At 39.2% G+C, this 27298-nt stretch overlaps 1 protein-coding gene across 1 annotated transcript in view; it reads left to right on the top strand.

The window, feature by feature from the left end:
- LOC120861260 (transmembrane protein 117) overlaps positions 1-27298 on the top strand; it is a 584735-nt gene that overhangs the window by 95066 nt on the left and 462371 nt on the right. The window contains exon 3 of the mRNA XM_040236882.1: positions 4461-4593. Within this exon, the coding sequence (XP_040092816.1) occupies positions 4461-4593 (133 nt within the window). The remainder of the gene's footprint in view (positions 1-4460; positions 4594-27298) is intronic.

Below are 27298 nucleotides of genomic sequence, written 5' to 3'. Positions count from 1 at the left end.
GAAACCAGATGAGGTAACCAAATCTCCCATATTTGCTCCATTTAGAGTTTTAGCTGGGGTAATGTTTCTGTTAGCCTGGTTTCCAAATGAAATCTAAAGTGCTATTTTAATAACAGAAAGGGATGAGGGAAAATTAGTTAAATCTTAAAACATGGTTTCTTCCTATGCTCAGAAGCCTGTGTGAGAGCTATTGTCTCTCCCTAGAGAGATATTTTCCAGATGGGAATATACATATTTTCCCCATAGCTTTGACATATCATCAAAAAGAAATATTTTATCTCGTGAGAAATTTTATTGTAAGATTTCAGACCTACCCTATTTTATTTGTAGTTCCTATATGTGCATCATCTTCTTTCTCATTATTTGGATAAACTTTCTCTTAGGAGAAACCAGGATGGCCTGTGTTTATTTTTTCTTTTTCTTTTTTTTAAATCTTCCTCACCTTTCAGGATACTAGTGCTCTCAGTTCTCTTCATCATAAATCAAAATATTTATCTGGCCTATTTATGATGCCAGTAATTTTTACTTTAGTATTCATCTTAATACATTTTCCTCCTTGAAGTATTTGCATTTTAACATTTTTGTCTTTTTTTATTGAAGTGTGGTTGATGTAGAGTATTATATGTTATAGGTATAAAATGGAGTGTTTCACAATGTTTAAAGGTTATACTCCACTTATGGATGTTATAAAATGTTGGGTATATTCCCTGTGTTGTACAGTATATCCTGTAGCTTATTTTATACATAATAGTTTGTACCTCTTAATCCCTATTTTGCCCCTCCCATTTCCTTCTCCTCACTGGTAACTACTGGTTTGTTCTCTCTATCTGTGGGTCTGCTTTTTTCATTGTTATTATGTTTACTAGGTTGTTTTATTTTTTAGACTCTACATATAACTGATATCATATAGTATTTATCTTTTGGTCTAACTTTTATTTAGTGTAATACCCTCCCAGTTCATCCATGTTATTGCAAGTGGCAAAATTTCACTCTTCATTCTAGCCTTATTCCTGTGTGTGTGTGTGTGTGTGTGTGTATTCATATGTTGATGGACACTTAGGTGTTTTCCATATCTTAACAATTGCAAATAATGTTACTATGAACACTGGGATTCACGTATGTTTTTGAATTAGTGTTTTTTGGCTCATTTGGTTATATACCCAGGAGTGGAATTGGTGAGTCAAATGGTACTTCTATTTTTAGTTTTTTGAGAAACCTCCATACTGTTTTCCCTAGTGGCTGTACCAGTTTACATTCCCACCAGTAGTGTAAAGGGGTTCCCTTTTCTCCACATCCCTGCCAACACTTGTAATTTGTCTTCTTTTTAATAATAGCCGTTGTGATAGATGTGAGATGATATCATTTTAGTTTTGACTTGCATTTCCCTGATGATAAATGATACTGAGCAATTTTTCATGTGTCTGTTGGCTATCTGCATGTCTTCTTTGGAAAAATATCTGTTCAGGTGTTCTGCCTGTTTTTTAATCAGGTTATTTATTTATTTATTTTTGATGTCCACTTGTTTGAGCTGTTTATGTATTTTGGATATTAACTCATTGTCAGTCATATCATTTGCAAATGTTTTCTCCCAAGTTGTCATTTTGTTTTGTTGGTGGTTACCTTTGGCTCAGTCAGTTAAGATTCCACCTGTAATACAGGAGATCTGGATTCGATCCCTGGGTCTGGAAGATCCCCTGAAGAAGGAAACAGCAACCCACTCCAGTATTCTGGCCTGGGAAATCCCAGGGACATAGGAGCCTAATAGGCTATGGGGTCACAAGAGTCAGACACGACATAGTGACTGCACCACCACCACCTTTTATCTGTGCAAAAGCTTTTAACTTTAATTAGGTCCCATTTTTTATTTTTGCTTTTATTTCCTTCACTTTAAGAGACAGATCCAAAATTGCTACAGTTTTAGTCAAACAGTATTCTGCCTGTGCTTTCCTTTAGGAGTTTTATGGTTTTCAGCTCCACATGTTGATCTTTAATCCATTTTGAGTTTATTTTTGTGTATGGTGTTAGGGAGTGTTCTAATTTCATTCTGTTATGTGTAGCTATCCAGTTTTCCAAGCACCACTTATTGAAGAGACTGTCTTTTCTCCATTGTGTGTTCTTGCCTGCTTTGCCATAGATTAATACACCATTCTTTCCATTTTTAGTAATTACCTTTGTAAATGAATATTAGGCATGATTAGAAATCATGTTTTGCTGAGAACCACACTGACTCCATAACACATGTACATGCTACCAGACCCCACACACCCCACACACTTGTGCACCAGCCTCTATGTGGAATGGATATTTTAGGTATGAGTAAGGCCAATGAAAGGCAATGACAAAGAATGCTCAAACTACCACACAATTGCACTCATCTCACATGCTAGTAAAGTAATGCTCAAAATTCTCCAAGCCAGGCTTCAGCAATACGTGAACCATGAACTTCCTGATGTTCAAGCTGGTTTTAGAAAAGGCAGAGGAACCAGAGATCAAATTGCCACCATCTGCTGGATCATGGAAAAAGCAAGAGAGTTCCAGAAAAACATCTATTTCTGCTTTATCGACTATGCCAAAGCCTTTGACTGTGTAGATCACAATAAACTGTGGAAAATTCTAAGAGAGATGGGAATACCAGACCACCTGACCTGCCTCTTGAGAAATCTGTATGCAGGTCAGGAAGCAACAGTTAGAACTGGACATGGAACAACAGACTGGTTCCAAATAGGAAAAGGAATACGTCAAGGCTGAATATTGTCACCCTGCTTATTTAACTTCTATGCAGAGTACATCATGAGAAACGCTTGACTGGAAGAAGCACAAGCTGGAATCAAGATTGCCGGGAGAAATATCAATAACCTCAGATATGCAGATGACACCGCCCTTATGGCAGAAACTGAAGAGGAACTAAAGAGCCTCTTGATGAAAGTGAAAGAGGAGAGTGAAAAAGTTGGCTTAAAGCTCAACATTCAGAAAACGAAGATCATGGCATCCGGTCCCATCACTTCATGGGAAATAGATGGGGAAACAGTGGAAACAGTGTCAGACTTTATTTTTTTGGGCTCCAAAATCACTGCAGATGGTGACTGCAGCCATGAAATTAAAAGACGCTTACTCCTTGGAAGAAAAGTTATGACCAACCTAGATAGCATATTCAAAAGCAGAGATATTACTTTGCCAACAAAGATCCGTCTAGTCAAAGCTATGGTTTTTCCAATAGTCATGTATGGATGTGAGAGTTGGACTGTGAAGAAGGCTGAGCGCCAAAGAATTGATGTGTTTGAACTGTGGTGTTGGAGAAGACTCTTGAGAGTCTCTTGGACTGCAAGGAGATCAGTCCATTCTGAAGGAGATCAGCCCTGGGATTTCTTTGGAGGGAATGATGCTGAAGCTGAAACTCCAGTACTTTGGCCACCTCATGCGAAGAGTTGACTCATTGGAAAAGACTCTGATGCTGGAAGGGATTGGGGGCAGGAGGAGAAGGGGACGATAGAGGATGAGATGGCTGGATGGCATCACTGACTCGATGGACTTGAGTCTGAGTGAACTCCGGGAGTTGGGGATGGACGGGGAGGCCCGGCGTGCTGCGATTCATGGGGTCGCAAAGAGTCGGACATGACTGAGTGACTGAACTGAACTGAAGGCTATAAGGAGAAGGCAATGGCACCCCACTCCAGTACTCTTGCCTGGAAAATCCCATGGACGGAGGAGCCTCGTAGGCTGCAGTCCATGGGGTCACTAAGAATCGGACATGATTGAGCAACTTCACTTTCACTTTTCACTTTCATGCATTGGAGAAAGAAATGGCAACCCACTCCAGTGTTCTTGCCTGGAGAATCCCAGGAACGGAGGAGTCTGGTAGACCGCCATCTATGGAGTCGCACAGAGTTGGACACAACTGAAGCGACTTAGCAGCAGCAGCAGCAAGGCTAATAAGCCTTCTGACTCTTATGATAGAGACTTCATTTTTACTGTTCACATTTTCATGTACTTTATCATAAGTGTAGTTTGCCTATCATCTGACCAGTCTGGGAATGGGCCTGTGGGAACAAAAGGGAATTAAGAATTTATGCAACATCTTTACCATTTGCCTTACTTAAGTAGTTTCAGTAAATGAACCAAAAACATATTTCTGAAATAAAAAATATAAGGTAAGTGTTCTAATTAATCTTATTTTTATGCTAGCATAATGAGTGCTCTCTGTACACTAGATTTTCCTGCTAGTATTTGCTCTAGGATGATGAGGTGGAGATTGTCTTGGACTTCATCATTTTTTACAAAAGAGCAATAAGGACCTTAGGTAGTTTCTCCTGTAAGACAATTGATAGGGGCAAAGACTTCAGAATAATAGTGAGATAAAAGAAATTAACTAGTGAGATAAAAGAAATTAACTAAAATAAAACAATGCTGTATGTATTTTGAGTTGCAATGTACACTGATATCCAATAATAATTATATTGCAGGTCAGTTGCTCCGGTTAAAAATGTTTCGTGAGGATCATGGATCGTGGATGACAATGTTCTTCAGCACAATTCTCTTTCTCTTCATCTTTTCTCACATATACAACACGATTCTTCTAATGGATGGGACAATGGGGTAGGTTATCTTTCCCCTTTCTCCTGTGGTGAGTGTTATATTTGAAACTCATAAGAATTCAATAATTTTTTAGTTTGTAGTAGCCTGAATCTTTATTCAAATATTCTATCTTAAAAAATATTTATGAATTTTTCTTACGTAAGACATTTAGAGTCTTTTCTCCAAGAAGCTTATAGCATTTTACAATACTTGTACTGTGTTCCTTATTCTTTAGGCCTTCTCTTGAGGTGGTCTGAGAGCAGGCAGTAATCTTAATATAGTGACAGAGTATGAGAATCAGGAAATCTTGACTTGTTTATATTCACACAATCAGTAGAACTGTGCTGAAATGAAGGTCTCCACGTTTACAATTTCACTGCTCTACAATACATGGCTAAAAAAAGTTTTTTATACTGGTGGCATTTTTTTTTTTTTTAACTCTCTGGCAGTTCCAACAGAGAGACCTTTGTTATAAATGGGCCATTTTAAAAGTGGGCCACCCTGTATTAAGTCCAGGGTTGTAATCTATACTTATCAAATCACTAATCAAATCACCATGACATGAAGATGTGCTAACAAGTAGACTGTAGATTTTTTAAAACTTCTCCAGTTATTGGTTTGTTCTTTTTAAGTTTTAAGGGCATGATACAAGGAAAATGGCTTAATTTACAGCGTTAAAAATTAGATTAGCGACAATAAGAAACCACCTTAGATATTTGTTGTGCACTGAAACAGTTCCTAAGGAAAGTTTTGATCTATTCCCCCCAATAGATTGGAAAGCCAGCTAATACCCTTTTCTTCTAAATGCAGTAAAAGCACTTCTGTCGACCAGTTCTATAGTGCAATTGTTTTGATGTTATGTATGGATTTTAGCCACCACTCTTCAATGCTGAGAGGGATAGCTCAATTAAAACTTTATTAGTTTTTCCCCTCACCATTAAAGGAGATGAATAGTCAAGGAAAAGCAGATATTTCACAAGATTTATACTTTAGTCCGTACTCACAAGTGGTAAATTCAATAATGTGATTGTTTAATAGATCAAACATTCAGGCTTTAGGAAGCTATTAAAACCCATTTTCTGTTAGTTATTTCTTCGGCTTCAAATGATACCATCCATACTGGGTCTATTTTTAAATAGTGGAGTTGCAGATTCTAACCCATGGCTAGTCAGAATAAGCCTCAGCCTTAGAGCAGTACCTGTGTAATGAAACAGGTAATGGTGTTCTTGGAATTACCTAACACAGTTGAACGTCTCTGAATGGATACATGTATATGTATGGCTGAGTCCCTTAACTATTCTCCTGAAACTATCACAATAGTGTTAGTTAATTGGCTATACCCCAATACAAAATAAGTTTTAAAAAAAAGGCTCAAGAGAATTGTGTATTCTCACCCCTGGGACCAGAAGTGGAGAGGATCCATGTAAAACTCTTTCTAAGCTGTTGCTGGAAATAAAGTATTAAATACCATTTGTATGTAAAATATATCCTTTGCTTAGAAGTTGACTTTTCATTTGATTCTACTCTTTTTTTTTTTAAAATGGAACTAAACGAGGTCTGTGATAATCAGAAGTGCTTATTTTGAAGAAAGAAGCAGATTTAAAAGTAATAAATGCAGCAATGCAGATTCCCTGGCACATTGTAAAGCACTCCGTAGCTAATAATAAAGCTAATTTTAGTGAGAGCTAGCAAGAATTGACCACTCAGTAACAGACCTGAATTGTTTCAGACCTCACAAGGCTCCTCTGAAATAGGTATTTCTATTATCTCCATTTTACAGATCAAGAAACTGAGGACCAGAGAGGTTTCATCACTCAAGCAATAATAGAGAAGGTGTTGAGCCATTAACTAGTGAATTCTAGTAATATAGCCTGCCCTAAGGTTAGCACACCTTTGAGGGATGGTTGATCCTGTTGCTCCAACACCATATGGAACCTTTCTTTGTATTTTTATCATTCAAACTGAATTTGAAAATTGAAAGAAGTAGTAGGTATGTGCAGGGAGAGAATAGTTTAGAATTTTTTATATGTATCTATCTTAAGTAAAATGGAAGGTGATTGTCTTTTATTCTCAGATTAAATATAGTATTTCATATTTTTCTGTAATTCTTGAACTCTTCACCAATAGGCTGCATCTTTGTTGAAAAGGATCTTTTCTTGAGAGGACATTTTTAATGGTACCACTGAAAAAGAAGTTCAACCACAGGAAAAATGGTTTATTTCTGCAGATTAAAAAATTAAATCACCATTTATAAAAGATGCATTATTAATTATTAATTATTTTGACACGTCATTTGAACTAGTGAGTGCTTTAATGTAGGACTGCAAACCTTGAGGAAAATCAGTTCTCAGAGTGGGTGGATACCACTGTGCCTTTGAGGTAGATGCTCCATGTTATCTGAGGCATTGCTTATCTTGTTTAAGGCAGGGAATGATGGAGCCAGAGGGTACAGGAAGGATAGCAGGCTCACAGATATCATGATTGACAGATTTTCTATCAGAGGATTGCTGGTGGTAGAGAGGAATTCAGGATTCTTTACCCTGTATCTGATTTACATTGAGGATTCCTATGTGTACTGGTCTTTAGATCTTTCTAGGAATATTGGTTTAGAACCATTCCAAAGAGGACTTTAGGGATTTTCTATGAAGGCTAAACTTTTGTTGATATAGTTTAGAACTCCTTTCTAGAACAGAAGCTGTTAGGCCTACAAAGAGTGAATTTAGGATTTAAGATAGGAAAAAAAGATGTTTCGCTAGAATGATTTGCTTTTTTCCTCCTCCCCCCACCCCAATTTCAGAGTTGATTATAAATTTAGGCTCACCAGAGTCCCTTGATCCCTTGTTACCAAGAACAAAATCGCTAGATTTATCTGATCAGAACTTCAATAGTTTTAGCCACAGCTTACTTGATAAGAGTCAAGTTGCCTGCTCCTAGAGTTCTCATTGCAATGAATTCCCTGAGGTATATACTCACTCATGGCTTCAGCTGCCTGTGGGGAGCTAAGCTGAGAGGCAATGAGATGAAGGGGGTAAGAGGAGAGTTAGAGATGGGCTAAGGGGACGAGGTTCAGACAATCCCTATTCCTCTTATCTTTGATTCTGCTTCCACTGCTCCATACCTCCTGCCACCAAAGTGATGCTGTCATAACCTCTTTATTCTTTAAGTCACCAAGATGAAACTAAGTTCATCTTCCATTAATGTGTGATTTTGTAGGTGAGGGTTCTGCTGCAGAGAAGGCTCTCAGCCTGGGCAGAGTTTTACATCTAGACATTTTATAAACAATTTTCTTTTTACAAGGTGGCCGACTAGCTAACCTGAAACCTCTCCTCCTAAAAGACGTTTAGAGATGCTTAAAAATACAGTACAGCCTTAGACTTTTCCCCCTCTCATTTCATATTATTTGTTTATTTTTATTTTTTATATGTGATTAACACTGACTGATTGTAGTATAGTTGGTGGGTAATATTATATCAGTTTCAGATGTACTGCCTAAATGATTTGGCATTTGCATACATTATGAAATGATCACCATGATAAGTCTAGTAACATCTGTCCCCATATAGAGTTATTACAGTATTATTGACTGTATTCCTTATGCTTTATATTACATACTTGTGACTTATTTATTTTATAACTGGAAGTTTGAACCTCTTATCTCCTTCATCTATTTCAATCCCATCACCTCCCTCCCCTCTGACAAACACCTATTGTTTTCTCTGTATCTGTAACTGTCTTCATTTTATTTTCTTGTGTCTTTGTTTCGTTTTTTAGATTGCACATAAAAGTGAGATCATAGAGTGATTTTCTTTCTCTGACTCATTTCCCTTAGAGCAATACCCTCTAGATCCATCCATTTTGTTGCAGTGGCAAACTTCCATTTATTTTATTAAGATTAATACTCCATTGTATATGTAATACCACATCTTCTTTATCCATTCATATATGGATGGATATTTAGGTTCTTTCCATATATTGGCTATTATCAATAATGTTGGGCAGTGAATATAGGGGTGCATGCTGCTGCTGCTGCTAAGTCACTTCAGTCATGTCCGACTCTGTGGGACCCCATAGACGGCAGCCCACCGGGCTCCCCCGTCCCTGGGATTCTCCAGGCAAGGACGCTGGAGTGGGTTGCCATTTCCTTCTCCAGGGCATGAAAGTGAAAAGTGAATGTGAAGTCACTTAGTCGTGTCCGACTCTTAGCGACCCCATGGACTGCAGCCTTCTGGGCTCCTCTGTCCATGGGATTTTCCAGGCAAGAGTACTGGAGTGGGGTGCCATTGCCTTCTCCGATAGGGGAGCATATGTCTTTTCAAATTAGTGTTTTTATTTTGGGGTATAGATACCCAGAAGTAAAAATGCTAGATCATATGGTAGTTCTAGTTTAATTTTTTTTGAGGAACCTCCATACTGTTTTCCATTGTGGCACCAATTTATATTCCCACCAACAGTGCACAAGGGTTCCCTTTTCTTCACTTCCTCATCAACACTTGCTATTTATTGTCTTTTTCATGATAGCCATTCTGACAGGTGTGAGATGGTATCTCATTGTGGTTTTTGTGTTTCTCTGATGATTAATGATGTTGAGCATTTTTCAAGTGCCTATTGGCCATCTGTGTGTCTTTAGAGACCAAATGTGTGTTCTGGTCCTTTGCCCATTGTTAAATCTCTCTCTCTTTTTTTTTTAATGTTGAGTGAGATGAATTCATTGTATATTTTGAATATTGATCCTTTATCATTTGACCCTATATCGTTTGCACATATCTTCTCCTGTTCAGTAGGTGGCCTTTTCATTTTGTTGATAGTTTCCTTCCGTGTACAAAAGTTTTATAGTTTGATGTAGTCCCATTTGTTTATTTTCACTTTTGTTTCCCTTGCCTGAGGAGACAGATCCAAAAAAATATTGCTAAGACTTATATAAAAGAACATACTGCCTGTGTTTTCTTCTGGGAGTTTTATGGTCTCAGGTCTTACACTTAAGTCTTTAATCCGTTTTGAGTTTTTGGTATGGTTTGGGAAAGTAGCCCTGTTTTATTTTTTTGCTTATCAGTTCAGTTCAGTCGCTCAGTTGTGTCCGACTCTTTGCGACTCCATGAATTGCAGCACGCCAGGCCTCCCTGTTCATCACCATCTCCCGGAGTTCACTCAGACGCATGTCCATTGAGTCCGTAATGCCATCCAGCCATCTCATCCTCTGCCGTCCCCTTCTCCTCCTGCCCCAAATCCCTCCCAGCATCAGAGTCTTTTCCAATGAGTCAACTCTTTGCATGAGGTGGCCAAAGTACTGGAGCTTCAGCTTTAGCATCATTCCTTCCAAAGAAAACCCAGGGCTGATCTCCTTTAGAATGGACTGGTTGGATCTCCTTGCAGTCCAAGGGACTCTCAAGAGTCTTCACCACCACACTTCAAAAGCATCAATTCTTCAGTGCTCAGCTTTTTTCACAGTCCAACTCTCACATCCATACACGACCACAGGAAAAAACCATAGCCTTGACTAGACGGACCTTAGTCGGCAGAGTAATGTCTCTGCTTTTGAATATGCTATCTAGGTTGGTCATAACTTTTCTTCCAAGGAGTAAGCGTCTTTTAATTTCATGGCTGAAATCACCATCTGCAGTGATTTTGGAGCCCCCCAAAACAAAGTCTGACACTGTTTCTACTGTTTCCCCATCTATTTCCCATGAAGTGATGGGACCGGATGCCATGATCTTCGTTTTCTGAATGTCGAGCTTTAAGCCAACTTTTTCACTCTCCTCTTTCACTTTCATCAAGAGGATTTTTAGCTTCTCTTCACTTTCTGCCATAAGGGCGGTGTCATCTGCATATCTGAGGTGATTGATATTTCTCCCGGCAATCTTGATTCCAGCTTGTGCTTCTTCCAGTCCAGCGTTTCTCATGATGTACTCTGCATAGAAGTTAAATAAGCAGGGTGACAATATACAGCCTTGATGTACTCCTTTTCCTATTTGGAACCAGTCTGTTGTTCCATGTCCAGTTCTAACTGTTGTTTCCTGACCTGCATACAGATTTCTCAAGAGGCAGGTTAGGTAGTCTGGTATTCCCATCTCTTTCAGAATTTTCCATAGTTTATTGTGATCCACACAGTCAAAGGCTTTGGCATAGTCAATAAAGCAGAACTAGATGTTTTTCTGGAACTCTCTTGCTTTTTCCATGATCCAGCAGATGTTGGCAATTTGATCTCTGGTTCCTCTGCCTTTTCTAAAACCAGCTTGAACATCAGGGAGTTCATGGTTCACGTATTGCTGAAGCCTGGCTTGGAGAATTTTGAGCATTACTTTACTAGCATGTGAGATGAGTGCAACTGTGTGGTAGTTTGAGCATTCTTTTGCATTGCCTTTCTTAGGGATTGGAATGAAAACTGACCTTTTCCAGTTCTGTGGCCACTGTCGAGTTTTCCAAATTTGCTGGCATATTGAGTGGAGCACTTTCACAGCATCATCTTTCAGGATTTGAAACAGCTCAACTGGAATTCCATCACCTCACTAGCTTTGTTCATAGTGATGCTTTCTAAGGCCCACTTGACTTCACTTTCCAAGATGTCTGGCTCTAGATTAGTGATCACGTCATCATGATTATCAGGGTCATGAAGATCTTTTTTGTACAGTTCTTCCATGTATTCTTGCCACCTCTTAATATCTTCTGCTTCTGTTAGGTCCATAGCATTTCTGTCCTTTATCGAGCCCATCTTTGCATGAAATGTTCCCTTGATATCTCTAATTTTCTGGAAGAGATCTCTAGTCTTTGCCATTCTGTTGTTTTCCTCTATTTCTTTGCATTGATCGCTGAAGAAGGCTTTCTTATCTCTTCTTGCTATTCTTTGGAACTCTGCATTCAGATGCTTATATCTTTCCTTTTCTCCTTTGCTTTTCCCCTCTCTTCTTTTCACAGCTATTTGTAAGGCCTCCCCAGACAGCCATTTTGCTTTTTTGCATTTCTTTTCCATGGGGATGGTGTTGATCCCTGTCTCCTGTACAATGTCACGAACCTCCGTCCATAGTTCATCAGGCACTCTATCTATCAGAAATAGTGCCTTAAATCTATTTCTCACTTCCACTGTATAATCATAAGGGATTTGATTGAGGTCATACCTGAATGGTCTAGCGGTTTTCCCTACTTTCTTCAATTTGAGTCTGAATTTGGCAATAAGAAGTTCATGATCTGAGACACAGTCAGCTCCTGGTCTTGTTTTTGTTGACTGTATAGAGCTTCTCCATCTTTGGCTGCATAGAATATAATCAATCTGATTTCAGTGTTGACCATCTGGTGATGTCCATGTGTAGAGTCTTCTCTTGTGTTGTTGGAAGAGGGTGTTTGCTATGACCAGTGCATTTTCTTGCCAAAACTCTGTTAGTCTTTGCCCTGCTTCATTCCGCATTCCAAGGCCAAATTTGCCTGTTACTCCAGGTGTTTCTTGACTTCCTACTTTTGCATTCCAGTCCCCTATAATGAAAAGGACATCTTTTGTGGGTGTTAGTTCTAAAAGGTCTTGTAGGTCTTCATAAAACCGTTCAACTTCAGCTTCTTCAGCATTACTGGTTGGGGCATAGACTTGGATAACTGTGATATTGAATGGTTTGCCTTGGAGACAAACAGAGATCATTCTGTCGTTTTTGAGATTGCATCCAAGTACTGCATTTCGGACTCTTTTGTTGACCATGATGGCTACTCCATTTCTTCTGAGGGATTCCTGCCCGCAGTAGTAGATATAATGGTCATCTGAGTTAAATTCACACATTCCACCCCATTTTAGTTCGCTGATTCCTAGAATGTTGACGTTCACCCTTGCCATCTCCTGTTTGACCACTTCCAATTTGCCTTGATTCATGGACCTGACATTCCAGGTTCCTATGCAATATTGCTCTTTACAGCATCGGATCTTGCTTCTATCACCAGTCACATCCACAGCTGGGTATTGTTTTTGCTTTGGCTCCATCCCTTCATTGTTTCTGGAGTTATTTCTCCACTGATCTCCAGTAGCGTGTTGGGCACCTACTGACCTGGGGAGTTCCTCTTTCGGTATCCTATCATTTTGCCTTTTCATACTGTTCATGGGGTTCTCAAGGCAAGAATACTGAAGTGGCTTGCCATTCCCTTCTCCAGGGGACCACGCTCTGTCAGACCTCTAGAGCTGGCACACTAAGCGCAGCAGAGAGGAGCTACCCCATGTCCGAGGTCAGGGGCAATGGCCCAGTGTGCCAGGCTGTGACGGCGCAGGAATGGCTGAGAGGAGCTACCCTGTGTCTGAGGTTAGGGGCAGCAGCCGAGAGGAGCTACCCCGCATCTGAGGTCAGTGGCGGCCAGGAGGAGCTACCCCGTTTCCAAGGTCAGGGGCGGCGGCCAGGTGGAGACACCCCGCGTCAGAAGTCATGGGCGGCCGGGAGGAGACACCCCGCGTACGAGCTCAGGGGCAGCCGGGAGAAGCCACCTCGCACCTGAGGCTAGGAGCGGTGACCCTGAGGAGCCACCCCAAGCCCGAGGCCAGGGGCGGCAGCTGGGAGGAGTCACCCGCCGGAGGCCAGGGCCGGCGGCGGGGAGGAGCATCCCGAAGACTGGTGGCTGCGCAGGCGCAGGAGGGCCTAGAGGAGCTATCCCAAGTTGAAGGTCAGGAACAGAGGCGGTAAGGAGATACCCCTCATCCACTAGGACCACAGCCTTGTCTTTTTTGCTTATAGCTGTCCAGTTTTCCCCACACCCTGATAGACTCTTTATAAATGCATAGTTGAGCTTACCCAAAGATAAAGAAAAACCCTGAGGCCAATAATGAAGAAGGATCTGAACACCAAGACAGTGAGTCTATGAAGTGACACTGAGGCAGTGACTTAAGGACTTGAGTTTTAACTTTCATGTTGGGATTACAAACAAGGGACTTGGGTCGTATAAGTGAGAAACTGAAATGGAAGCCTCCACCTTAGATGGTCCTGCAAGCTGCCTCTGAGAAAAAGGGTGGGCTGGAAACATATAACCACTGGCACAGGGAGCGTCTAGGAAGTTTGATTTAGAGCAGGCCTTGGGTGGAACACCAGAAATCTTCCAAGAACTCATAGCCACAGGTGTGATTGATGGTTTTCACATACATTTTCTTTTGGATTTAGAACACCTGCCAAATCTCCCTGGCTGCTCTTTTCTCCCAGTTTGAAGTTTCTGCTTCTCTCTGGAGCACTTCCCCACCCCCAAATAACTTCCAGAATACTTCTGTTTGCTTATACAGGGCAATTTAGTTCCCACTCTTCTCAAATTGTGTCCACTTTGATTTACTGGTACTTTTCGTTTCATAACCAAAATCATACTGCTACATGTTCCAATCAAGAGAACCAGTACTCTAAGATGAATGCTGTCATTCTCAGAAACGCAGGGGCTGTGGCCATGGCATTTTGCCGTGCTTTAAAAATAGCAATTATCCTTTCTCCTTTCATTCAGCTGTGTATTTAATTAACTATCTCTTGGGAGAGAAACATGAAGATGCTCAAAGAAAAGGGGGCAGAGCAATCAACCAAGTTAAAATTAAGGTTATGTAGTAATCACATTCCACGGTGTGCTGCCTTCTTTACGTACGAGCCTGAAGCCTCAAGGCAGTGAGACACCGATAGGAGAGAAACAGGAAACCATTTTCTCCTAGAGTCAGAGGACTTGATTAAAAATGATTCCAAATAAATCTCTCTCCAATTTTTTAAATTGCTTGTGTTCATTAGGTGTGTCAAAGCCAATCTGTTAGAAATTCTCTGTGGGCAGAAATGGAGGGCTCTGCTCCCGGTCCAGATTGAGGGCCTCACTAGTAGAAACTGAGTCGTGTATGGCTGGAAAGGGTTTTCGGTGTTTGGACTCTTCAAACCCCTTTTAATGTTGTCTTTCTGAAGAGCTTCTTACTCATTGAATTTTTTTAGAATGGAAACTATTAAGCCCTAATTTAGGGAATGATTACCTGGTCTTTTCAGACCCCTCAAAGGCTAAAACATGTTGTTGTTCAGTCGCTCAGTCCGACTCTTTGCGACCCCGTGGACTGCAGCATGCCAGACTTCCCTGTCCTTCACTATCTCCCAGAGTTTGCTCAGACTCATGTCCACTGAGTTGGTGATGCCATCCAACCATCTCATCCTCTGTTGACCCTTTCTCCTCTTGCCTATATGACTATATGAACTCTTGATTATATGAACCTTTGTCTATAAAGTGATGTCTCTGCTTTTTAATATGCTATTTAGGTTTGTCATAGCTTTTCTTCCACATGTGTAATGTGTAAGAAATGAACTTGTGGGAAAGCAAAGCATTTGCACCGAGATTGAGGCTTATATATTTTGGGGCTCCAAAAATCACTGCAGATGATGACTGCAGCCATGAAATAGACATTTGCTCCACAGCATATTAAAAAGCAGAGGCATTACTTTGCCAGCAAAGGTCTGTCTAGTCAAAGCTATGGTTTTTCCAGTAGTCATGTATGGGTGTGAGAGTTGGTCTATAAAGTAAGCTGAGGACCGAAGAATTGATGCTTTTGAATTGTATTGTTGGAGAAGACTCTTGAGAGTCCCTTGGACTGCAAGGAGATCCAACCAGTCCATCCTAAAGGAAATAAGTCCTGAATATTCATTGGAGGGACTGATACTGAAGATGAAACTCCAATACTTTGGCCACCTGATGCACAGAACTGACTTATTTGAAATGACCCTGATGCCGGGAAAGACTGAAGGCGGAAGAAGGGGAGGACAGAGGATGAGCTGTGGATGGCATCACTGACTCTATGGACATGAGTTTTGAGTAAGCTCCAGGAATTGGTGATGGACCGGGAGGCCTGGTAGTCCATGGGGTTGCCAAGAGTTGGACATGCCTGAGTGACTGAACTGAGCTGAGAAGTGCACTAAGTCGTGTCCAACTCTTGGGACCCCATGGACTGTAGCCTGTCAGACTCTTCTGTCTATGGGATTCTCCAGGCAAGAATACTGGAATGGGTTGCCATTTCCTTAAGGCTTATATATAAAAAGATTCCAAAAAGGACCACTTGATGGCAGCAAAGGGCATGTTTTCATCACTCACTGCCTGTTTTCAATGTAGCACAAGCAGGTTTACTCCTTTGAAAAGAAGTCTCCTCCGCCTTCTGAATTTTTGAAACCTAGTGTTGCAATATTTGCCCTCTCAGTGGTTAATGGCCATTTAAAGAAATCCACATAGTAAGCTCTCTTACAAGTACCTATTTTGTGATGTGTTTGGCCCCTTTTATGTTCTAAAGCAGGTTTAAATATAGTGCATATAAACATCTCTATGAACACATACACTTCTATGTTTATGGACTTATTCTAGTGTTACAAGGATAAATATTGTGTTTAGCACTGAAGAAATGAGACACTTGACTCACTGATAAAAAATTCCTACATGATCTAGAGTAAGTGTCTGAAGAGTACATAATATTTAGGTCAGGATATGAAGAAGCTGATGTTTTCTAGTGTTCATCATGAAGAAATGTTTTATTTTTCCTGATAGGGAACCTTTTCCAGGGGAGTTTTACAAATATTAATTAATATGTTAATATGTGTTAAGTATTACAATGACAGAATTTGAGAAATAAGACAAAGTAATTCAGGCAATTTAGAAAATGGAGGTAAGAATTAGGTGGTGGGTGTGATGACAGTGGAAGAGACTTTGTCTCTCTCTTCTATTTTCTTTCCTTACATTTTAGTAAGAACTTATCTGGAGTACTCACTGAATGAGGGTGGTGAGCACTGTCCGTGAGAGAGATGTGGTAAGAGCAGTTGGTTGAGGGGAGGCGACAGGAGAGAATATTTAAAATGGACACTATTTTAAAATCTAAGATGAATGGCTTGTATGTATAGAGGGGGCAGCAGAAGCAAGCAAGGATGAATCAGAGAAACAAGTGAGAGACTAGCCTAGACTTGTCTGTAGGTTTGCATGAAATCATTTAAGGTCTAATAATGCTTTGTATAGTACACGTGTGCAGCTGCCCGAGGCTTTTGCCTGTCACCCTCTTATCCCCCCCGCCTTTTTTTTAAGAATGATCATACTCTGGTCCATCAGGGTGTGCATACATTGCATCAGAAAAGACTCAGCTTCTGTTGCCAGGGATGTAAGTTGCAGCCCAATATGAAAAATCAGGGTGAAATTTTTTACTCCAGGCAGTACTTTTTTCTTTACTAAATTCACTATTTTTAAAACCTTCACTAAAGCTTTTAGTTTCCTTAATCAGACTTCTTTCTAGTCACCAGTAATCTAGAAGTAGGAGCCCTGCTACATGTTTTTATTGTTAAGAACTGTGGTTTTCATTTGCTTTTCAGATACAAAGTTGAAAGACCTACTGGTAGCTGCATGCTATGGAAGGAGTATTTTTGTGAGTTTGTTTATCTGTTTTGAAAGGTGATTATTTTGATAAAATGACAAGAAAAAATTTAAGTAGTCTTTAGTAATGTTAAACAATGCAGTTTTCCTATAACCTAAACTGACAAAATTATTAAGTGCAAAGCTATCCATTTAAACTGTAGTAAATGAAAAAAGGTCTCTGAGACTCCTTTCAGCAGTATGTAATAAAACATTGAATTTAGGGATGGGTAAAGGATGGAGGACTGGTGTAAGGTTGAGGAGCTGGGGTGAGGAGAAAGCCTAGCTGTACGAGGCTTTTAAGGAAGCCTGGAAGTGCTTGAATCAATAGCTGAAAAGCCTGATTGGCTACTAATATAAGGCTGAATGCAAATTCTGCTGGAGTGGTGCTTTAGATAATTTGTTGGCTTCACTCTTAATTAGGCTAAACATTGACTTGCTTGTACATTTAATTCACAATAATAGCACAATTAATTACTAAGGCTGGGAGCTAGCTGGTTGCCTGGAATGGACTGGTGAGAAGAAAAGCTGCAAATGAAGACTTGAGTCTGGTCAAGAGGGCTGACCTAGGGAGGGAGGATGGTGAGAGAGACAGAAAGGGAGAAAGGGAGGGAGATTGAGAGAGAGACAGACAGATGGACTTATTTAGCCAGAGGCAGTATAGCAACAAGACTCAAGTGGCTGCTTTTAATACTATTGGTTGCACATTACTTAGTTTTGATAGTATTAATATAAAGGTAAAATAGTGCAGTGTGTCTCAGTTGTCACAGGTTTATTTCTAGTGTTGGTTAAATTGATAAAATTTTAAAACATTAATGAAAACCATACTCAATTTTGCATCCTTATTCAGTTCAGTTCAGTCACTCAGTCGTGTCCGACTCTTTGAGATCCCATGGACTGCAGCATGCCAGGCTTCCCTGTCCATCACCAACTCCTGGAGCTTATTCAAACTCATGTCCATCAAGGTGGTGATGCCATCTAGCCATCTCATCCTCTGTCGTCCCATTCTCCTCTCACTATCAGTCTTTCCCAGCATCAGGGACTTTTCCAATGAGTCAGTTCTTTGCATCAGGTGGCCAAAGTATTGGAGGTGAAGCTTCAGCATCAGTCCTTTCAATGAATATTCAGGATTCATTTCCTTTAGGATTGACTGGTTTGATCTCCTTATTATTCTGTAGGATCCTTATTACTCTAGGGGAATGCATTATCATCTGTCTAGAATTGACATTGATTTGACACACTTACCAGGTGTTCTGTGATCATTGTTCATAGTTGCTTATTTCAACTCTCTTGTCAGTTTATCAGCTTGTTATTCTTGTTGGTTTTCATTCAGTCATGTCTGACTCTTCATGACCCCATGGACTGCAGCATGCCTGGCCTCCTTGTCCCTCACCATCTCCTGGATTTTGCCCCAGTTCATGTCCATTGCATCAGTAATGCCATTCAGCCATCTCATCCTCAGCTTGTTACTGGGGAAGAATTCTGACCCAGGAATCAGATATCTGGATTGTACCCCATCTTAGCTACTTACTGGGAAAAATAACTCAAAAAAGTTAGTTTCCTTTTTTTCTTTTTAGAAATAGGTTGTTGTGACAGGGTTCTTATTATATTACTGTTATCACCTTCCTCATTATTATTATTAATATGGGGGAAATGCATGCTTCTATATTGGAGTAACAAGCTAAATTAAACATAACATTGCCCAAAATCTTGGTTGCCTTTAGTTTTGCTTGGTATAGAAAGCAATGCGGTATAGTAGAAAGAGTATGGACTTTTGTCCTGACACCCTTTAACTGTGTCACCTTAGGTAAACTTTACTTCCTGAGCCTGAGTTCCTCCAACATAAAATGGGGATATGTGTACCTACCTTTGTGTTGCTGTGACAATCAGAGATAACAAAACAGTTGATGTAGTTCTTGCTATATAATGAGCTCCTGATAAATGCAAGTTGCTGTTATAATAATTGAAAACATAATACTTTATCAAATCTTTAGCTCTCATGAAATATCAGTTGTTATAATAACGGCAAGTACTTTGGTTAATATAATGAGGTGATATACTTTATGACAATGATCTTATTACATTATCAATTATAATAATTACTATCAATTTCATGAAAAATACCCAAATCAATGCTTGTCACCTGTAGGTTTTCAATAAATATTAATTTTCTATGTCACAAAACATCATACATAATCATAAACTTACTTGATTTAGAAGTGAAATCAATGCATGTAATACATAGCACCCAGCTCAAATGCTACTGGAACACATCTTTATGAATGCAATAAGCTATTCTTTTCTTTGTTTTTCATCAGTGATGCTCAAAGACCTGTCCTGATTTAAGCAGCATATTAAATGAATATTCTTACCTAATTAAAAAAATACTGTATTGCATCATTTATAATAAAAGATCAATAAAGTAAAAAAATTTGAAGAAATTAAATGGGTATTAGATTTTAACTTATATTTTGTAGCCTAATATTTTAATTATCTCTCCTTAAAAATACATATTTTAAAAGATTAGGAGGATAGTTCCCAGGTATGTTGAGAAGTGTAAAATATTCAACATCATGTGCAGTTAATAGTAAAAAATATATGTCACATATAAAATGATAGTTTTTTTAGCAAAAATTAATAGGTTTGTTTGCTTCATTTCTTCATATACTATTTTTAATGTGTAGTATGTTATTGTAATATATTTGAAAACATACATTATATATAATAGATATTCAGTATACTTATATACATATATGTGTATATATAAATGTTAATTATTAGATAATCAAATCTATTTATTAGTTAAGTCATTTACTTTTAGAGAATTTGATGTTCAAACTTTTAAAGTTAAGCACCTAAAATAATTCACTGAAGATAAAGTTATGAGTAACTACCCAGGGAAGAGAAATTGTAGCAGTATGTATGTAATGTAATTTGTAAAAGGAATCCAAATTGGAAAAGAAGAAGTAAAAGTCTCACTGTTTGCAGATGACATGATCTTCTACATAGAAAACCTTAAAAACTCCACCAGAAAATTACTAGAGCTAATCAATGGATATAGTAAAGTTGCAGGATATAAAATCAACATACAGAAATCCCTTGCAATCCTATACACTAATAATGAGAAAATAGAAAGAGAAATTAAGGAAACAATTCCATTCACCATTGCAATGGAAAGAATAAAATACTTAGGAATATATCTACCTAAAGAAACTAAAGACCTATATACAGAAAAGTATAAAACACTGGAGAAAGAAATCAGAGGACACTAATAGATGGAGAAATATACCATGTTCATGGATTGGAAGAATCAATATAGTGAAAATGAGTGTACTACACAAAGCAATCTATAGATTCAATGTAATCCCTATCAAGCTACCAGCGGTATTTTTCACAGAGCTAGAAAAAATAATTTCACAATTTGTATGGAAATACAAAATACCTTGAATAGCCAAAGCAATCTTGAGAAAGAAGAATGGAACTGGAGAAATCAACCTGCCTGACTTCAGGCTCTACTACAAAGCCACAGTCATCAAGACAGTATGGTACTGGCACAAAGACAGAAATATAGATCAATGGAACAAAATAGAAAGCCCAGAGATAAATCCACACACCTATGGACACCTTATCTTTGACAAAGGAGGCAAGAATATACAATGGAGAAAAGACAATCTCTTTAACAAGCGGTGCTGGGAAAACTGGTCAACCACTGGTAAAAGAAATGAAACTAGAACACTTTCTAACACCATACACAAAAATAAACTCAAAATGGATTAAAGATCTAAATGTAAGACCAGAAACTATAAACCTCTTAGAGGGGAACATAGGCAAAACACTCTCTGACATAAATCACAGCAGGATCCTCTATGACCCACCTCCCAGAATATTGGAAATAAAAGCAAAAATAAACAAATGGGACCTAATTAAACTTAGAAGCTTCTGCACAACAAAAGATACTATAAGCAAGGTGAAAAGACAGCCTTCTGAATGGGAGAAAATAATAGCAAATGAAGCAACTGATAAACAACTAATCTCAAAAATATACAAGCAACTCCTGCAGCTCAATCCCAGAAAAATAAACGACCCAATCAAAAAATGGGCCAAAGAACTAAATAGACATTTCTCCAAAGAAGACATACAGATGGCTAACAAAAACATGAAAAGATGCTCAACATCACTCATTATCAGAGAAATGCAAATCAAGACCACAATGAGGTACTATTTCACACCAGTCAGAATGGCTGTGATCCAAAAGTCTACAAGCAATAAATGCTGGAGAGGGTGTGGAGAAAAGGGAACCCTCTTATACTGGTGGTGGGAATGCAAACTAGTACAGCCACTATGGAGAACAGTGTGGAGATTCCTTAAAAAACTGGAAATAGAACTGCCTTATGACCCAGCAATCCCACTGCTGGGCATATACACTGAGGAAACCAGAATTGAAAGAGACACGTGTACCCCAATGTTCATTGCAGCACTGTTTATAATAGCCAGGATGTGGAAGCAACCTAGATGTCCGTCAGCAGATGAATGGATAAGAAAGCTGTGGTACATATACACAATGGAGTATTACTCAGCCATTAAAAAGAATATGTTTGAGTCAGTTCTAATGAGGTGGATGAAACTGGAGCCTATTATACAGAGTGAAGTAAGCCAGAAAGAAAAACACCAATACAGTATACTAATGCATATATATGGAATTTAGAAAGATGGTAACGATAACCCTGTATGCGAGACAGCAAAAGAGACACAGATGTATAGAACGGACTTTTGGACTCTGTGGGAGAGGGAGAGGGTGGGATGATTTGGGAGAATGGCATTGAAACATGTATAATATCATATAAGGAATGAATCACCAGTCTAGATCTGATGCAGGATACAGGATCCTTCCCTGGTGGCTCAGAGGTTAAAGCTTCTGCCTGCAATGCGGGAGACCTGAGTTCGATCCCTGGGTTGGGACCATCCCCTGGAGAAGGAAATTGCAACCCACACCAGTAATCTTGCCTGGAGAATCCCATGGATGGAGAAGCTTGGCGGACTACAGTCCATGGGATCGCAAAGAGTTGGACACAACTGAGTGACTTCACTCACTCACAGGATGCTTGGGGCTGGTACACTGGGATGACTCAGAGGGATGGCATGGGGAAGGAGGTGGGAGGGGGGTTCAGGATGGGGAACATGTGTGCACCTGTGGTGGATTCATGTTGATGTATGGCAAAACCAATAAAATATTGTAAAGTAAAAAAAAAAAAAAAAAAAAATATATATATATATATATATATATATATAAAATGGAAAAAAAAGTTATGAGTAACTACCCAGGGAAGAGAAATTGTAGCAGTATGTATGTAATGAACCTTACAACTACCCAGGGAGAAGAAATTGCAGCAGTATGTATAAAATGAACCTTACAAAGTCATCTTAATTGAATATGTGGATGTATATAAAACCGAGGAATAATTAAGATTTTGTAGGTGTTACATGAGCAACAGATGTGATAAATATGTGGGGATTATGTCAAGTTAATGCACATAGTAGGTTCAGAAGAAAGGAGAAAGCTAAGTCAGCATCTTAAACAATTTAAGTGTCTGGAGAAGATGGTGTTGATTATCATTTCACTACACTATCTACAGGTGAGTCAGTTTAGGGTAAATTTATGAAAATTCAGTAACCTAAACTAGTAAAGAAGCTAAATTTGTGCACCCATTTGCTGAATTGCTTCCAGGGAATTTGCTTATTACTTAGACTCTCAAGCTGTGGGACAGTTCTTAATTAAAATTCACAATAGCCATTTCTCTTTATGTTTCTTAGGAACAGGGTCTCAGACAAAACCAGACTATTGACATTGTTAATTGTCCTGAACTTGGCCTCATTGATTTAAAAATACACGTTTTGAGTACTTCCATAGGGTAACAAAGAGTTGGACGCGACTAAGTGACTATCACTCACTCACTCACTTTGAGTACTAATCACCAGTTATAGAGATTGATCTCCTTGGGGTCAATGAAGTTTCTAGAGCTGGTTCAGGAAGCAGGTTACATACAAATTTAATCATGGCCAGACAATGGGTGATGATGGGTTACAAAGATAAGGTAAGAATCTTGGACTAGGAGATCCAAGTCAAGGTCAGCAACAGGAGATTACCTGTCATGGTTGTAGACTAAATGTATAGATTACTTAAGAATCAGCAACAATTTTTTAAAAAATCTGCAACAAGATAGAGCTGACATCAGGAGTTTTGGAGAATCTAATGATCACTGTGGACCCTCTTCCCCAGAGTCTCAAATTTTGTGTACAATATGAGGAAGTTTATGGACTTCATTTTGAGAGCCATTGAAATATGTGTCTCAGAATTAGGAGACTAAATAGGAAACTCCAAGGAAAAGATCTTAAAGCTAAGATGTATCAGTCAGAATAGATTCGTGTCTAAATTAGTAACAAATGAATTCTACTTAGTAAAAATATATCATACTTGTCCTTACTATATGAAGTGTCTTTAATAGACTTCTCCACCTTCTAACACAGTGTCTTTCTTCCAGTGAAGGGAATAGATATAAAATGATTAAAAAGTCATTATCATGTAATTTGACATAAAAGGCATAGATGAATTTCTCATCAAACTCTAATACTCATTTGTATATGGTGATAATATTATATGGTCAATCAGATAGTTAATGATTGATTGGAAGAGAAATCTATTTGATAGCAGGAAGGAATGGTACCAAGGTTCGTTAGACTGATGGTAGCATGCCCTGGTTCAGTTCTTTTTACAGCTAGTATACATACCAATTTGGTGAATACATCCATTCTGAATGATACTTCTCTTGCTGTGTTTGTCCTAAACACTTTGAATATCATCCCTATTTAATAGAAATAAATGAGGTAAGTTAGTAAATTCAGAAGAGACACAGGTCAGTGAGATCTTAGGAAGATATTGATAAAATGTATAATAAATCAGAGGAATCATGGAATTTTTTTACATTCTAGGTGTACAAAATTGAGATGAGTCAAGAACACAGCTGGAATTCGATCAGTTAGTATAGAGGAGCCAACTGAGGCTGAACTTAAGCACTTCTGGTTTCCCTGGCAACAGGGCCCCCTTCCCAAGCAAGTAATATTTTAGTGTGAGTGAAGTAATAACTGGAAATAGAAAAATATGTGTTCACATCAACGCCTACTTCTGGGAAGGTTAGGGGAGGAGTTTGCTAAAGGCAAAGGATGAGGTCATGAGAGCCGAAGAATTTAAATTTAAAAAGAAAAAAAGAGTTAAATTAAGCTTGAGCTTGAAAGCTTCTGGGCCTAGCACCGCACATAGCAGTGCTGCTTCCCTGACTTTGGTTGAAGTCAGGGTAGATAGTAAATCACATGGTTGCATATGTGATATATTATCTCTTCCATCATAGCCCAGAGAAAGTACTGGGCTGGGAAATGGTGACCTGAGTAAATTGGCTTGGATTAGAGCCATCTGCTGTCTGGATTTCTCTGCCTGCTTTTATATGTACTTACCCAGGAAGTTCTCATTTGCCCAGAAGGATCAAGAGGCAGTCAGAACAGATTTGCCCATATATTTCTGTGAATTTAGTTTACTTTGTTTTTAATGTTTCCATAAAGTGCCATTTTTTCTTGCCAAATGTATCTTTTCAAATTCTGCTCAATGGTCTGAACCTTTTCTACTTTTGTTAAATATTGGTTGAATGTGTAGTGCTGCTTGGAGAACTGAGAGCTGGGGAGGAGTCCACAATGGGAACCTCACTCTTTTGATTCTCTTTTTCCTCCTCTGCTCTAGAGGAGAGTCTTGGCCTTGATGTGTACACTGAGTATCCCTGGTCGGAACTAATTTTCAGTCAAATTCTTAGGCTTCCCTTGTGGCTCAGCTGGTAAAGAATCCATTGCAAAGTGGGAGACCTGGGTTTGATCCCTGGGTTGGGAAGATCCCCTGGAGAAGGGAAATGCTGTCCACTTCAGCATTCTGGCCTGGAAAATTCCATGGACTCTATAGTCCATGGGGTCTCAAAGAGTCAGACACTACTGAGTGACTTTCACTATTATAATAGGGACCATGAAATTATTTTAAGATTAAAGATCTCATTGCTGTTTTCCAGGAATAAGTGGATATCAGGTTAAAATGTAGTAAGCATGAGTTCATAGGCAAAAAATGAAATGATAGGGATCCATATTCACAGTGAAGCCTCAGAAAGGGCCTTAGTGATTGGTCAAAAAAAGGCCAAGGTTAAGGGTTGACAGACAAATTTGATTCCATTTTCTGCACCCATGGCTGTAGTTTAAGGAAGTTAAAATCAGTTCCATTTTGCTTCAGGCAGTATTATGAAGCCCCATTTTTTTTTTCTTTTTTGTTTTAAAGATTTTTTGATGTGGACCATTTTTAAAGTTTTTATTAAATTTGTTACAATATTGTTTCTGCTTTATGTGTAGTTTTTTTGGCCACAAGGCATGTGGGATCTTAGCTCCCCAATCAGTTATTGAACCTGCACCCCCTGCATCAGAAGGCGAAGTTTTAACTACTCAGTGGCCTGCCAGGGAACTCCCGAAGCCCCATTTTCTCCTTCCACATCCCAATAACAGTAAATAAGTGTCCATGTCATATAAGAATATGATTTTAACTGTGTGTGCAATCAGCAGTGTCTGACATGGTCCCAGTGACCCTACTCCTGGTATTCAAGGCCTTGTGTTCTTCTCTCCTTAAGTGCAGGTTGAATCTAGTGGCTCACTTCTAATGAATTGAGGATGTAAAAATGATGGGTTGTTAATTCCAAGATTAGACTTCGGTCTTCCTTCTCCTTCCTGCCCCTCCCCATCTCCTCTTTTCCATCTAGTCCTTATTGGGGAACAAACTGCCCCATTGAGAGTTGTCTTATGGAAAAGCCCTCTGGCAAGGAGCTCTCCCAACAGCAGGCAGCAAGGACCTGAAGCCTGCCCATAACTACCTGAGTGAGCTTGCAAACAGATCCTCCCCATATCAAGCCTGGAGAAGATTATAGGCTTAGCCAATATGGTCATTCTAGCCCATGAGAGACCCTCAGCAAGAAGACCCAGGTAAACTGTGCTCAGATCCCTGATCCACAGAAACTGTGAGATGATAAATATTTGCTATTTTTAAATTGCCACATTTTGGAATAATTTACTTTCCTCAGTAGATAATACCCTGTTTAAAACAGAGGGTTATATGTGATGAAAACATTCAATAAGAACGCTATATGCACCCACGAATGCGTGCTCAGTCATTCAGTCATGTCTAACTCTTTGCGATCCCATGGAGTGTAGCCCACCAGGTTCCTCTGTCCGTGGAATTTACCAGTCAAGAGTACTGGAGTGGGTTGCTATTTCCTTCTCCAGGGGATCTTCTCAGCCCAGGAATCAAACCCGCATCTCTTGTACCTCCTGTATTGGCAGGTGGAGTTTTTACCACACACCCACATCCAAAAGGGCCACAAAATCCCTGTGAATATATGGTAGGTATGAGTTTTTTTCTTTGCTTTCCTCCATTTTACCTTTCTCTGCACTAATTTTATTTTCAGCTATGTTTTTCTGACTGTCTTCTTCCATGTTGATGGTAGGGAGACTTTAGAGCAGTCCCAAAGAGATTAGCAAATAATTAATGGATAATATCATGCATAGTATGAACAGTATGGAAAGGCAAAAAGATAGGATACTGAAAGATGAACTCCCCAGGTTGGTTGCTGCCCAATATGCTACTGGAGATCAGTGGGGAAATAACTCCAGAAAGAATGAAGAGACAGAACCAAAGCAAAAACAACACCCAGTTGTGGATGTGACTAGTGATGGAAGTAAAGTCTGATGCTGTAAAGAGCAATATTGCATAGGAACCTGGAATGTTAGGGCCATGAATCAAGGCAAATTGGAAGGGTCAAACAGGAGATGGCAAGAGTGAACATCGACATATTAGGAATCAGTGAACTAAAATAGACTGAAACGGGTTATTTAAAATAGACTGAAATGGGTGAATTTAACTCAGATGACCATTATATCTACTACTGTGGGCAGGAATCCCATAGAAGAAATGGAGTAGCCATCATAGTCAACAAAAGAGTCCAAAATGCAGTAATTGGATGCAATCTCAAAAACCAAGGAATGATCTCTGTTCATTTCCAAGGCCAACCATTCAATGTTACAGTAATTCAAGTCTATTCCCTGACCAGTAAAGCTGAAGAAACTGAAGTTGAACAGTTCTATGAAGACCTATAAGACCTTCTAAAACCAACACCCAAAAAAGACTGGAATGCAAAAGTAGGAAGTCAAGAGATACCTGGAGTCACTGGCAAGTTTGGCCTTGGAGTACAAAACAAAACAGGTCAAAGGCTAACAGTTTTCCCAAGAGAACCCACTGATCATAGCAAACACCCTCTTCCAA

Source organism: Oryx dammah, unplaced genomic scaffold (genome assembly GCF_014754425.2).
Source record: "Oryx dammah isolate SB20612 unplaced genomic scaffold, SCBI_Odam_1.1 HiC_scaffold_11232, whole genome shotgun sequence".
Lineage (NCBI taxonomy): Eukaryota > Metazoa > Chordata > Mammalia > Artiodactyla > Bovidae > Oryx > Oryx dammah.
This window is presented reverse-complemented; position numbering and strand designations above follow the sequence as displayed.